Genomic DNA, 15268 nt, shown 5'->3' on the forward strand with positions numbered 1-15268 from the left:
GTTTGCCATTTTTTAGCTTGACACGAGTCACTTTTCGGTGGGGGCACGCTGAGTGCACCCACTGGGTGTAGTCCCCGAGACGGTTATCAATTGCGGGCAATTGATAGCGGTCTTTAGAACTGTCCCTTGGCACTCGGGGCGCTCGGCAACACTCACGTATTGTTCAGACAGTAGGTAGGATTCTTCATTACTGACTTGGAAGTTAGCCAAATGAAAGTAGATCAGTGTGTTGTTGCCCTCTATCTTGTTCATTGCTGACTCGATGGTCAGAGGGTACTTGAGGATCTGGTACTGGTCAAGCTTGTTCCTCCCGTGGGCATGGTCGACTCGGTAGTAAGAGGGTACTTGAGGATCTGGTACTGGTCCGGCTTGTTTCTCTCGATGGTGTACGACCGAGTGGTAGTGAGAGGGTACTTAAATATCTGGTACTGGTCCAGCTTGTTCCTCTCGGTGGAACACGGCCGAGTGCTAATGGATCAGAACTTTGGTTTTTTCCTTTAAGGCCCTGTTTGTTTGGGCTTTTGCTTCTGTTTTTTGCAGATTTTCCACTTTGGCTAAAAAACCATAAAAACTCCTAAATAGGTGTTTTTGGAGCTTTTATGGCTTTTGGAGCTCAAATAGATTATATTGATTCATCAAAAGCCAAAAAAGCTTCAAAAGCACCTACTTAGAAGCTTTTATGACTTTTAGGCCAAAGTGAAAAAGCTGAAAAAGCTGAAGCAAAAGCTTAAACAAACAGGGCCTTAAAGGTACAACTGGCAAATATTCCTCACGATCTTTTCCATTGGTGATATTTTACAACATGTAGAGACGGAGATCATCACTCAAATATACCATGCATGAAGTTACTCATGGTTAGGTGTCGTAGTACAATTGTAGTCTTCGCAGGTAACGATTGGAGATTGTGAAAATATCACCATTGTAGTACTCACAATTCGAGGCAGCGAGGTGATCCGCCAAGTCATGACACTGAAGCACAATGTCTTACGTGCAAGCCCAGAGTGTGAGGGCGTCACCGGTTCACTCACAAGTTCACGACGGTCATCCTCTAGTGCCTTGGGTCAAAAAGGTTGCACAAAATGTATATTCCAATAAGTGATCATTGTCGCTATGTAAATGAGCAATTTGACGACGAAAATCTTAGCGTCTTTGCGTCAAAAAGTTTCACAAAATGTATAATCCAATAAATGATCATTGTCGCTTATGTAAATGAACAATTTGACGACAAAAATGTTAGCATCTTTGGGTCAAAAGGTTGCATAAAAAGGTATGTATTCAATAAATGATCGCCGTCGCTTACGTCAATGAGCAATTCGACGACATAAATGTTTATGATGTGAATACAAATAGCGTAAATACCCACCATCTCTCATATTTAAAATGAAGATGGGTCGAGCCTTCGAGTTTGCCAAGAAAATAATTTCTTTTTATTTTGACATCATACTTTGCCCCTGATGCGGCGGGTGCCTTGCATTAGTTTTTCTCAAAGTTTTTCCTCTTCGTTTTCGCCACTGTGAAAAAATCATGATGTACAGGACGATATTTTTCTTAAGAAAAAGTAAGCAGAACTTGATGAGAAACTAGCACTGCAGCAAGTCTGTTCATGACGTACTATTTTTCTTATTGCAGGAGGATGTATTAGTTGACGTGTAATTCTCTGCTGCCATCACTCCCCCGGACTCTCGCTCTCTCTCTCCCTCTCTCTCAGCACAGCACAGCACAGCACAGCGAGCACATCACTCTCCTCGCTTTTCCCCACTCGCCACTTTCTTCCCTCTCCGCCTCCTCCTCCCCCTCCCCTGCCATCGCCCCCGCTTTTTAGCCCACCTACCGGCAGCAGCGGCACCCCATAACAAAAAGCACCCGCGCCTCCATTCCCCACCCCGCCCTCCCCCTCCCCTCTCCCCCACCCAGCCTCCACACTCCATTGCTAGACCGAGAGCAGAGCTGCATTACCGAACCAGGAGCACCGAGCACGCCGAGGCCGCAGCCACGAGCTAGCAGCAGCGAGGCCGCGCCTGCTTGCCGCCTGCCGCTCGTGCTGCCAGGAGGAGGAGGAGGTGCGATTCCAAAGGGGCAAAAGGCGCGGGGAGCAAAAAGGGGCGACGCGAGGCGAGGCGAGGGCCGGGGTAAAAGGCGGGGGGAGTGGAGGGCATCCAGCGCAATCCACCCGGCTAAAGCGCCTCCGCCTGACTGATTGGAGCAAGTGTGCGCTGCAAGCGACGACCGCATCGCGCGCGCCAGCCACCGACACTCCCCCCGCCGCCGATCGGAGCGGCGCGCCAGATCCAGCCGCCGCCGGAATTGGGGCGCCCCGCCGGATCTGCATTCCGCGCAGCGCCTGCCTGAGCCGCGCCCCTCGCCTCCCGTAAGTCCCCGCTCCCCCCTCTGCTCCACGCCTGCATACTATCTCTCTCTATTTTCCTGTATCTCTCGCCGTCGCCGTGGCGCGGCCGCGCTTGCTGCTCGTGCGTGCAATGGCGCGTGGATTTTCTGGGTTGTTCTCGCGGAGCCTTGCCGTATCTGCGATGGTTTTCTTCGAGAGTTCGAATAGTGTTCATCATTCAAAAAAAAAGCTCCTCGGTTCAAGCCGTGCTCTCCGGATGGATTTCACTGTTTATCAGCCCGGTTTCTCTCCTCCGTTACAGTCCCCGGGCATTTTCGTTTCACTGGGCGCCGCTCGTTTCGCCTTCCCGGGCTTCCTGGCTCGTGTCCCCTTGTCTCTTACGAACGAAATCATACCACTAGTAGTAGTCCAGCCCCAGTGAAATCGCACAGCGTCGGCTCGTCGCCAACTGCTGCGCTAGCTCTCGCGAGCGCAATCAATCAGTCAGGCGCCATGCCGTGGCCGCTCGCTTTGGTCACGTTTTGTCTACCCCATGATTTCGTTCCAAGACTTCCATTCCACCCAGTGAATGAAATCGCCACCCCACACAGTACCGATTTTTAGTTTTTTACCCGTGACAGCATCGAACAACAAGTACGGCCACGGCTTCCTTCCTTTCCTCCGGTGGTATTTGAATCGTTGGTACTCCTCCGGGAGTACAGGATTAGTAAAAAGAGATCGTACAAGATTAGTAAAAGGAGACGGTAAAAATGGGCGCGCCTGCTAGCTAGCGAGAACCTGCAAGGAAAGGATTTAAGAGGAGTGTCACATCTGGTTAAAAATCCAATCAGCCGAGGGAGCACCGCCATTAATGGCCCGTATCGTGTTTGTGGTAGCTCCGGGCTTTCACTCCGGCTCACGCGCGCCATCATCTTTATTATAGCCAGAGCCACCTTCCAGTTCAAGAAGAATCCACCTTCTTCCCCGGGGCGGCGAGTTGGATTGTCCGGTCATCTCATCCACCCCGTCCGTCCGTCAGTCAGTCCGGCCACGGCCACGGCCAAACCAAACCCTCCGCATGGGCTTAAATAAACATTCGATGCGGCCAGGCCACGCCGGCCATTACTCCCGCGGGCGTCTTAGGTGCCGCCCTTAACTGCCGCGCTTGCCGAGACCGAGGCCGCCCGCCCTCGCTGCCGTCCGCGTCAAACTCCACACGCTACAGCCTGGGCGCCATGGGTCCATGCATAGAGATACTGCTGCCGCCTTAATTAAGCCCAGTTAGGTGAGCACAGCCACGAGATGAGCCATGACTGTTGAGTACGTGACACGACTCTTCGTTACTTGCCCCGCGTCAATGCCCTGGCCTGGCCCTGGCGTGACGGTGATCGGATCGGATCGGCTGTTGCTGCTGCAACTTGGCGGCCTCTCGGGTGGGGGGGCACCCCAACTTTGGACGGGATCGGGAATTCTTTTGGCCTACTTGCCCTCCTCCTCCTCCTTGTTGGCCATGGTCCTATCTTAGTATCCTATATAGCCCTAGCTGTGTGAATTGTGACGCAGGCTTAGGTTTTTGGATCTTGCCAAATGGAATATGTGACGCTGGCTGGATGCTTCAGGTACGCGGGGTTTATGTTGCGTACCTTGTGCTGATCTGTTCTGTGGATTGGTTGTGAGTGGTTGATTGCTTGTATTGTACATACCATATATGGTGGACCGACTGTGATCTCAACTGAAGTGTGTACTTGCCCAACCACCGGTGTCCCACTGTATGTGCATGACCTTATCTGTGGATTAGGGATTCTTGGTAGCAGTGTGAATTATGGATGTTGTATGTGCGCGCAGGAAAAATGTTACTGATAACGTTTTCCATATAGTGACAATGGTGGAGTCAAATGCTTGCTTACTGAATTTGGTTTGCTGGTCACGTATATGAGCAATATTTTGTCTGATAGTTTGTGCTGGTTTTTTGTGCGTTCTCTTCTTAAAATTGGCTTATGATGTATTTTGTTGGCTTTCCTCGTCAATTCCACTGTCCTCTGTAGCTCTAGCCTTTAGCTGTAATACTACAAAAACTTATGCTATTGGAGTTTGGATACATGCGCCAGTCTGTCAGCTCATTGTAGGAAACCTGAGTTGTAAGGAACACCATACATATCAGGACTTCCATATAGTGACAACGGTGGAGAGTCAAATGCTTGCCAGCTATTTTGTTATATGACTTTATATGCAAATTTGGTTCTTGCAAGTACTGTCAATACTGAAATTTGTATGGATATGAAAGGAAAGGAGAGCTTTTCCTTGCCATGATGCTTTTTTCATTTGTCTGCTCTCAAATGATACATTTCATTTGATGCCTATCTACTGTTGCCTTTGTCTTGTGATCGTGGTTGTTGACAAACAAACAAAAATTCAGTTACTATTTAGCAACGCACTTGTATATGATCGATATATATATATATATATATATATATATATGGGCAAGTTTGTTGCATTAGGTTCGCTGATTACAGATATTTACCTTCTTTGATCAGATACATTGTGTGAGATGGACCGGCGTAGTTGGCCGTGGAAGAAGAAATCATCGGACAAATCCTCAAACGCAGATGTCTTGCAGAACTCTAATCAAGCAGAACAGGTTTGTGTCTTCAGTACTATTTTGATTTGGATTTGCTGAAGTGTCAGTGGTGTCATTCTATAGTACTGTCTGTCCTCAAATTTCCTCATTGACAAAGCTAATGCAAATAGTTCATAATTTCAGTAGCACAGATGTTCTTATGATTTAACCAGTGGTTTAAGATTTAAACCCTATTGTATTTGTATAACCTAGATACATTGCGAATAATCAATAAAATGCTGCCATTTCCAACAACAACAAAATCCTTACCAAGTGATTGTGCATGATCTGCTGCCTCAAGTTGCTGCCCTTGCAGCCAAATTTTTAGCTACTTATTTTGGCCCCATGAGTGTCTTGTGTTGGCTGTGTTTCAAACCTGTATGACAATGTTTGTTTCCTTCTAAAATTAACTTCTATTTTGCAGGAGGATAAAGTTCCGAAATTTGTGCAGATTTCACCGGAAACATATGCACATCTTACTGATTCTGAAGAACAAGTGAAAGTCTTGGATGAAAAGGTGAAAACCTTGAATGAGAAACTGTCTGCATCACAATCTGAGATCACTACCAAAGATGCCCTAGTGAAACAACATGCTAAAGTTGCTGAAGAAGCTGTATCAGGTGCGTAAAAGAACTCTATATTCATTCTCTCTTTTCTGGATCTGGGTAGAATTATTTACTCTCTGTAACTGCTGTCTTTACTAGACCTTCCTCATTTTCCATGAACCTTACAGCAGTGAATGATAGTTTACTTTAGTAGGCAGAAAAAATTTCTCCAGTGATCTGTGCTCCTTTTATGAAATGACTATAATTAAATTATTGATGGTATGTATATGTTGTTATGTTAGGTTGGGAGAAAGCTGAAGCGGAGGCCTCGGCACTGAAGGTTCAGCTAGAAACTGTTACATTGTCTAAGCTAGCAGCTGAGGAAAGAGCTGCCCATCTGGATGGTGCTCTAAAGGAATGCATGAAGCAAGTAAGAACTGTGAAGGAAGAAGGCGAGCAGAAGCTACATGATGTAGTTTTTGCGAAAACCAAACAGTGGGAGAAGATAAAGGCCGAGTTGGAAGAAAAGTTGCTTGAATTTGACCATGAGCTCATAAGGGCTGGTGCTGAGAATGATGCACTCTCAAGATCACTCCAAGAGCGGGCAGATTTGTTGATGAAAATTGATGAGGAAAAGGCTCAAGCAGAAGCTGAAATTGAAGTCTTGAAAAGCACAATTCAGTCAGGTGAAAGGGAAATAAATTCACTGAAGTATGAAGTACATGTTGTCACCAAAGAGCTTGAAATCCGCAATGAAGAAAAGAACATGAGTGTGCGCTCAGCTGATGTAGCAACTAAACAGCACCTGGAGGATGTTAAGAAAATCACAAAGCTGGAAGCTGAATGCCAAAGATTGCGTGGTCTTGTTCGGAAAAAGTTACCAGGCCCTGCTGCATTAGCTCAGATGAAAATGGAAGTTGAGAGCCTGGGAATGGGCAGAGATTATGGAGACAACAGATTGCGACGATCCCCTGCAAAGAATAATAGCTTCCATCGTCCTATGTCCCCTATGTCTCCAGTTCCTGATTATGCTTTTGATAACCTACAGCACATGCAGAAAGAGAATGAGTTTCTGACTGCACGTTTGTTAACTATGGAAGAAGAAACTAAGATGCTCAAAGAGGCATTGACAAAACGGAACAGTGAGCTACAAACTTCAAGAAGCATGTACGCTAAGATAGCGGGCAAGCTTCGCACCTTGGAAGTTCAAATGGTGACTGGTAACCAACGTAAGAGTCCATCAAATCCAAACATGGATATCCACTTTGATGGTGCACATAGTCAAAATGGAAGCAATCCACCTAGTATGACTTCCATGTCTGAAGATGGTGTTGATGATGAAGGCAGTTGTACCGAGTCTTGGGCCAATGCTCTGGTATCTGAGCTATCACACATCAAGAAAGAGAAAGTAGCTAAGAGTAGTGTGACTGATGGCTCCAATCGGTTGGAACTGATGGATGACTTCCTAGAGATGGAGAGACTAGCTTGTTTGCCTTCTGAAGCCAATGGCCATGACAATGCTGTTGACAAAGTAAAGATGGTTGATGCTGAGGCTGCTGTATCTGGTCTTACTGAGAGTGATGGTGTTAAAGATTTGCAGTCAGTACCATTGCCTGGAACTCCATCTAGTAAACAGCAGCTGTCCGAGGGATCTCCACTCTTGAAACTGCAGTCCAGATTATCTTCTTTGCTGGACTCTGAATCACCACAGAACAATGCTGGGAAGGTACTAAACAGTATCAGAAATATTCTTAAGGATATTGAAGAAGAGGCAGATTTAATGAATGCAAGCAAGATGGTTGAAGTTTCTGAAAGTGAATCATTAATGAACCAAGACAAGAGGTTGAGCATTGGGAGTAAGCATTCCATGGATCAAGAAGTTATAAATGCCATCTTGAAGATTCAAGACTTTGTTAAGTCACTTGATCAAGAAATGTCCAAGCACCAGAGACCGTCTTCTGATTATGGTGGGCTTTCTGAGAAAATTCAGCAATTCTCTGCGCTAGTTGAGAAAGTTCTATCAAATGAAAATGTCATAAATGACATCATTATGACACTATCTCACATCTTGTCAGAAACTAGTGAGATCAAGTTCACAATGTTGAGAGACAGCACAAATGAAGCAGACAGTAATAATTTGGATTATGTTGACAAAGTGACACTACTTGAAAATAAAGTGCAGCCTCATTCATCTTCTGGCCCTTGCCCACTTATTCCTCATCCATCTTCTGATCCTGAGATTGTGGGGCCTAATGATGCCGGATTCGATGTTAAGACTGCAGTGCAGATGTGCTCACCGGAGGACTACGAGCGACTTAAATCTGAGAAGATTAATCTGGAGACAGAACTAGCGAGATGCAGTGAAATGATAGAAGATACAAAGTGTAGGTTTAGTGAGATGGAGAAAAACCTGGAAGAGCTTACATCCAGGTTGTCTGCCAGCGAGAATTCAAACAGCTTGGCTGAGACGCAGCTGAAGTGTATGGTTGAATCCTACAAGATTCTTGAATCAAGGAAAGTTGAATTAGAAAAGGAAATAGAAGTGTTGCAGTCCAAAATAGAGACTTTAACAGCTGAACTCGGGGATGAAAGACAAAGTCATCAGGATGACTTAGCCAGATACAAAGATCTCGAAGAGAAGATGGAAAGGTAATACTGAAATCTATTTATGAGTAGTTAGTATATGTGCATCTGCTTAGTTTCTTCTCACTTGACTTTGTGATATGAAGGTACGAAAACGAGCAGAGTTCAATGCATGTGGAAGAGGTTGACGACACCAAATCAAAGCAGGTACTAATAATAACTAATAAGTGCTAGAGCTCCTTTTCTCAAACACACATCCAAGTGTGTGATTGTAGTACTCCCTCCAATCCGAATTAATTGACACAGCCTCTATACAATGTCAAACTGGCATTGTATAGACGCTTCAACAATTAATTCGGTTGACATTGTATAGAGGATGCGTCAATTAATTCGGATCGGAGGGAGTGCAAGAGATGTTCTTAGATTCACAATATCTATTTATATCTCTGTGTGGCTCTTTCGGAGCGATCTGCCCTGTTAAGTTTCACTGTTAGGTTGGCTGATGAATGTTGTCTTCCCTTTTGGTTCCTTTTTCTTCTTTTGGCAACGTTGTACCATACTGTTGGATTCTGGCAACAGAAATCAGTGAAAACCCCTTTTCAAAAATAAATAAGTAAAGATTGCATTGTAATGTTTGTTCCACTGCTGAATTCTGCATGTTCATGATGGCACAATTCCAAATCACTCCCTCCGTTCCTAAATATAAGTCTTTTTAGAGATTTCTATATGAACTAAATACGGATGTATATAGACGTATTTTAAAGTGTGGATTCACTCATTTTGCTTCGTATGTAGTCCATATAAGAAGACTTATATTTAGGAACGGAGGGAGTACTTATGTTCATCTGTTGTGCTTGTGATTTCTGAATGTAGAATTTTAACTATGAAAAATATGTTAGCAATAAATGATATCCTACTAAGAATCAAGCGGCAAGCGCTAAATATGTTATAAGCTCATTTCCGGGTTACTTCAGACTAGGTTGTAAATTTGTAATGCTGAAAGCAATGGTCTTTTCTGGAAATTCAAGACTTACAAAACACTTATAACACACTTATTCTTGTTTAAATCGGTGGCAGGAGGTGGAAATAGCGGCCGCAGCAGAAAAGCTTGCAGAGTGCCAGGAGACCATGTTGATTCTTGGTCGTCAACTGCAAGCTATGCGTCCTCCAGCAGAGTCAATGGGTGCCTCGCCAACCCGGCAACGAATGGAGGACTTCTTGCAAGACGCGGCAGGAACAACCGAAGGCGAGTATGCCCAGAAACCATCAGGCCAGCATGATACAGATCAGGAAATGCTGGAGTCAGAGAATGTATCTCCCCTCAACGGATACAAGACCCACATGACCCCTTCTGATGCGGACGGAAGCCCTTCTCTTTCAACAAACAGTTCCAAGCGCCCAAAGCATAGGTCGCGATCCTCATCCTCTTCCTCATTTGCTAACCAGTTGCCCGAGAAACAAAGCCGGGGCTTTAGTCGGTTCTTCGCCAAGGGCAAAGAGTGAACATTAGCTGGATTGCAAGATTATGTGATGTTGGCTTGTTGATTCTTCGGCGAATGGATGGATGACGGATGAAAACGGGTCATGGGTTTCTATAGAGCTACTCGGCGAATCTGCTTGTGTATTATTTTGGGGTGACGCCTCCGGTGGTTCAGTTGCTGGAGTAATACTTGCCTTGCAGTCGAGCGGTTATGACCAGGTTGTGTGTGAGAGAGAGAGTGTGTGTGTGTTAGCTGTCGTTATCTTCTTCTAGAGTTTTTTCTGGGTTGCTGTTTGTCTGAAACCTCACTAAAACCTCACTGTACATGGTGCTTACCTGCATGAAGAAGAGAGCTGCTGTTTGTTTGTGTTCCATTCTCTTGTGAGAAGTAGTCTGTGTATGTCGTTGGTGCCAAAACTGGCTTCATGTACAGCTAAGTTAACCTGCGTCAGTTTGAAGGTTATCATTGTGTTTATATCTGTTTATCAGTGTCAAAATCTGAAGAAAGATTTTTGTTGCCCATTTTGTGTCTTCTATGTTACTCATACATCCTTGCTGCTGGTAAGACAGCTTATACCAATTCAGAAACAGCAAAAACAACAGCCTAGTTTTCTTTCTCAACAATCCAGAAAATACAACGAACGCAAATTGCAATCCTGGTTGTCCATTCCAACTAAACATTGGTGACAAGGGAAAAAGCACCGCTAATATTTCCTTCTGCGAGCATGTTGAAGCGCCATCACCAATTTGGGAGGTCATAATTTAGAGTTCTCTAAAACAACACGACTGCAACTGCAAGAACCAGGGCAAAGCAATTGTCCAAAGAAGAAATCAGCCGCAAAAGAAGAGAAGCGCACGCATTTCTGGCATTGGATTAAAAGGGGCACAATCACGGCATTCTTGAAATAAGACACCAGGATTTACTTCACTGCAACAGGGCACGGTTACATCAGGAACACAACATTCGGCACCAAACTACCAACACCAACAGGATGAACAGGCACTCCCTCCGTAAACAAGCCGCCACGAGGAAAGGAAAGCCTAGCCGCCGAAGCCGTAGAGGGTGCGGCCCTGGCGCTTGAGCGCGTAGACGACGTCCATGGCGGTGACGGTCTTGCGGCGCGCGTGCTCCGTGTAGGTGACGGCGTCGCGGATGACGTTCTCGAGGAAGATCTTGAGCACGCCGCGGGTCTCCTCGTAGATGAGCCCCGAGATGCGCTTCACGCCGCCCCGGCGCGCCAGCCGCCGGATCGCCGGCTTCGTGATGCCCTGGATGTTGTCGCGCAGCACCTTCCTGTGCCGCTTCGCGCCGCCCTTGCCCAGCCCCTTGCCGCCCTTGCCGCGCCCAGACATCTCCGCCGCTCTCTCTCTTCCTTTCCCGGGCACGAAGATGGATTTGGGGATTTTGTTTTCTGTTGCTTGGGATTGGATGGTTTGGGGGGAGACGAGTGGGCGGGGATATATAGAGCTGGAGGAGGGTCGCGGGAGGCGTTGGATCGGGGAGCGATCCGCGTGAGGGGCGAGCGCGATGGCCTTAGCCGTTGGATCGAGGTGGGCTGGTTCCTATTGGTCGAGCGGGTAGGGGCGCGGATCGCGGCTGCCCGCGCGGGGGGGATGGAATTCAGGCAGAAGGGCTGAGCGGGAATTTTTCTGTGCGTTCACGGGGGAGATGGAAATTTTGGGCCAATCCCATGTGCCGCCGCGGGCGGCATACCACAGTCGCCGCTTCGCTGAAGCCAGCCTCCAGACAGGCCGGCCTTTTCGGCTGTCTTTTTTTTCAGCTGTTTCATTTCTCAAAAAACAAATGTGTATAGTTTTTTTGTTTCGTTTCTTCTTCTTTTTTTTCTGTTTTTTAGATGTTCAGTCTTCTTCCTCTTTAGCTTTTTAATACTTTTTGCATATTTCTTCTTTTATATAGGTTGTGCAATATATTCTGAACTTTTTCTCAATATACGGTGAACATTTTTCAAATACTCACTGAACTTTTCCAGTATATGCTACACATTTTTAAATACACACTGGACAAATTTCTATAATATACGATGACTATTTTTTATATAAATTGAACATTTTTAATATATAATGGACTTTTCAAATTATACGATGAATATTTTATAAATAGACACTAAATATATTTTTATATATGGTAAACTTTTTTATGTAACACATACTGAAAAAGTTTCTAAATTATTTTTTCTATTTTTCAATAGTTCTAAAAATATCCAACTCCTAAAAACAACTACAAAACTGAACAAAAAAAGCAACATGCGGGGTATAGTGGGGACCCACTGGGCTTGCCTTCAGCGAAGGCACCCCTAGTTAACGCACACAGGCGTCAGGCGTCAACTAGGAGCTCCTGTAATTTTGTGCATGGCCCACTAAACCAGAATGTTTGGTGCTGCGATGGTTGACTAGGGTTGTGAGTATTGATGTACTAGATCTGGCCTGACACGACTAAGGCAAGGCTACCTTCAAAGTCTAGATTCTAGCAGGCACGTCAACCATTGTTGTTGCCACTCTTGGTGGGCCCAATGATTTTCCTTTTTCAACTACAAATGTGTTTTTACACTCACAAATGTGTTCTATTCAAGGCATATCAGGAAAGAGAGGTGAGAGGACCTACCCTCTCGATTAGGGTTTAACCTACTCCCGTGTCGATCTTGATCGCCGACGAGAGTTCACCATTACGGGAGCTGTGCATGGATCTATTTGCTCTTTGGATAGATTTCAGCTTCTCCTCATCAGGGTTTCTCCTTGAACCCTAGCCACGACGGTGGCAAACGAGGGATCGTCTGTGTTGGTGGGAGTGTGGTCTTAGGAAACCTAGAGGAGATGATGAAGCATCTTGATCTGCATGAGGGCAGACTAAATGAGGTGGTCAATGGAAAAAGTGGAAGTAAAACAATTTGAGGCAACGCTAGATGGCTGGCAATCGGGCCTTTAAGCACAACCCGCGTGTTCAGCTCGTCGACAATGTTTGAGAAACTTAAATCTGTTTGGATCCTAGCCCATGAGACGAAGTATAAAGAGGCTAGCAAAAAAACTCTTTTATGTTTTAGGTGTATTGCCTTGCGTACCGGAGGAGAGTAGTTCATGGAGGACCTTGGCTTCTTAGGGGCCTAGGTTTATTGATTAAGGATTACGATGGAAGGATTCATCCGAATTCGGTTGTGTTTGATGGCCATTATGCCTGGGCTCATATTCACAAGATCCTCAATTTGTACTGGCAGAAGGAGTGGTTGATCGGCTCACTCGAAGGATGGACCAAGTAAAAGGAACTCATATGACACCGAAGCCTTTTTTACGAGGGTGATTATGTGTGTGCCAGGGCATGAGTTCACGTGCAAAAGGTTCTTACCAGGTTCACACCCTGACTGTGCAAGGATAAGGGAGGCTCTTACTGCCGATCTGGTATGAAAAATCCCATATTTCTACCAGGTGTGTGGGATCATGGTCCATAGTTACAATGAGCGCGATGACGGGGTATGGGTGATGAGTTCAGAATGTATGGTTTTTTGATGCTTATTTTGCGCCTGCATAGTAGGCTTTGTCAGTTTCCCCAGATCGCACATTTTGGTAGAAAATGGGATACTATGAAAGAAACCTTAGAAATTTATGGTGGGATCACATCAATTGACGTGATTATCACTTGTCATAAAAAAGTAATGAAGCATTGGGAGAATTTGGGAGCTTGCGCTAGCTTCTAGAGTGCAAGATGGCCAACGGTATGAACGCGAGTGCTTGTACCCACGGTCGTACCACATGCCGCCGCCTCCCTCTGGTCGTTTGCTTTCGCCCCATGGGATCAGATCAGAGATCAGACACACTTACACACGCGAAACTCATCTAAAAGGCAGAACCCTAACCTCCGCATGCAAAAAGGAGATCGCCATCTTCATCACTGTGTGCAAGGGGACGTTGAGATCATCCATCTCCACCAACCACCATCATCAACATCCATCCCCATCTAGTTGTAATACCAAACCGTATTTGGGTCAGCATGTGTACTACTCGTTCATACCATCCATGTTTATCAACACCGCTTGCATGATGTTTGTTGCCGCTATGTATGAGTAAACCCCCTGGTTCTCACGAATATGAATAAACATTGGCGGCTCTCGAGTAAACCTCCTAGCCCGCGGACATTTGATAAGATTTGTTCATTGTGGTTGTGGATGCTCTTTACCATATTTCTGTTTACAACGACGTGTTTGGTTGCCCTAAAAATCTGTAGTTTTAATACTGCGATATTTGCTAAGGGTGTGTTCGGCAACTGCCCACCTCCCAGATTCGTTGAATCCACGAGAGGAGCTGTCTTGAACGGCTTGGCTCCAGGAAGCTAGCTCTTGAGTATGAGATGGGTCGTAATACAAAAACTGGGAGCACGTGTTTCGTGGATCCCAAATATCGCAAAACCTAGAGTTCAAGTTATTTACGGCGAGCTGCCACCGTGAAGTGAAAGAAAATATTTTGTTTAGGGAAAAAAGACTGGAGCGAACTCCCTTCCCTCCATACCAAGACAGAAATGAGCTTAATGGGCTAGCAAGTGACCAACCCAGGACTAGCGATTGGATCTGCCGAACGGTGTTTCCAAATCCCTGATTTTTCTTTGGGGAGCTAGAACCGAGATCCGGAAATTCCTATTTGCCGCTCTCTGCGATAAACTGTCGCTGGTTCGCACAAAGATAGCGATTAGCAAGCAAGGTGGGCCGACCCATTTACAAGATGACACACGCGCTACAGTTTCCGATTTTGGGAACCTCGTAGAAGGTTCCTAATCGGTTTTGGGAAGGTTCCAGAAGGTTCCTAAACCGGTTTTCTATGGTTTTTGTTTTTATTTGTTATTTTTCCATTTTCTGTTTTTTTCTTCTATTCCTTATTCTTTTTCATTTTTTGCATTTTCTCTTTCTTCTATTTTTACAATTTATTTAGTAATTCCTTTTCTACTCATTTTTTCAGAATTTCAAAAATTGTTCACAATTAAATAAAAAATTGGAAGTTTAAAAAATGTTCATGTTTTTTATATTTGTTCAGAATTTTAAAACAAATCGTGATTTTAAAAAATGTTCACCTTTCAAGAAATGTTCATCAGTTCAAAAAGTGTTCCGGTTTCATATTTTGTTCAAAATTCAATTACATTTCTTGATTTTGAAAAAATGTTCGCATATTTGAAAAAATGTTTGCCTTTCAAAATATGTTCATAAGTTAAAAAATGTTCCTATTTTCAAATTTTATTCACAAATTCAATAAAATGTTCATAATATTCACCTTTTTAAAATTTTGTTCAGAGTTTCAAATTTTGTTCACAGATGCAAAAAATGTTCCCTTTTGTCCAAAATGTTCATGTTTTCAAAATGTGTTCCTTATTTTCAATATTTATTCACAAATTTAAGAAAGTCCCCGTTTTTAAATTTGTTTGTGAATTCAAAAATTGTTTGTGTTTGTCAAAAAATGGAATTGAAAAAATGTTTCTATTTTTCAGAATTTGTTCACAAATTCATACATTCCTTTCATTTTGAAATTTGGTTACGGATCTAAAAATTTGACAATTTTTTAATACTTGTTCGTGTTTCTGAGAATTGTTCAGAGTTTTTTTTAAGTATTTAGAATATTCTTTAAATGATTGAGAAAAGGGAAAATATTTTGGATCTGCCGATATAGTTAGTTCTAAAGGTTTTCGCGCTGTAAATTTAACACTAGCGCTGATCAAGGTAGCT

General features: G+C 44.5%; 2 protein-coding genes across 2 annotated transcripts; one reads left to right on the forward strand and one right to left on the reverse strand.

Moving 5' to 3' along the window:
• The first annotated feature begins 1874 nt into the window (after positions 1-1874).
• LOC123085171 (filament-like plant protein 4) lies at positions 1875-10071 on the forward strand. Its single transcript, XM_044506772.1, has 6 exons — positions 1875-2368; positions 4861-4964; positions 5368-5563; positions 5791-8137; positions 8218-8278; positions 9149-10071. The coding sequence occupies exons 2-6, from the start codon at positions 4875-4877 to the stop codon at positions 9572-9574; spliced, it is 3120 nt and encodes a 1039-aa protein (XP_044362707.1). The 5' UTR covers positions 1875-2368; positions 4861-4874; the 3' UTR covers positions 9575-10071.
• A 377-nt stretch (positions 10072-10448) lies between these two features.
• Positions 10449-10990, reverse strand: LOC123085172 (histone H4). The gene has a single exon (XM_044506773.1). The coding sequence runs from the start codon at positions 10902-10904 to the stop codon at positions 10593-10595; it is 312 nt and encodes a 103-aa protein (XP_044362708.1). The 5' UTR covers positions 10905-10990; the 3' UTR covers positions 10449-10592.
• Positions 10991-15268: the final 4278 nt, after the last annotated feature.

This window comes from Triticum aestivum, chromosome 4A (assembly GCF_018294505.1).
Source record: "Triticum aestivum cultivar Chinese Spring chromosome 4A, IWGSC CS RefSeq v2.1, whole genome shotgun sequence".
NCBI classification, from domain to species: domain Eukaryota; kingdom Viridiplantae; phylum Streptophyta; class Magnoliopsida; order Poales; family Poaceae; genus Triticum; species Triticum aestivum.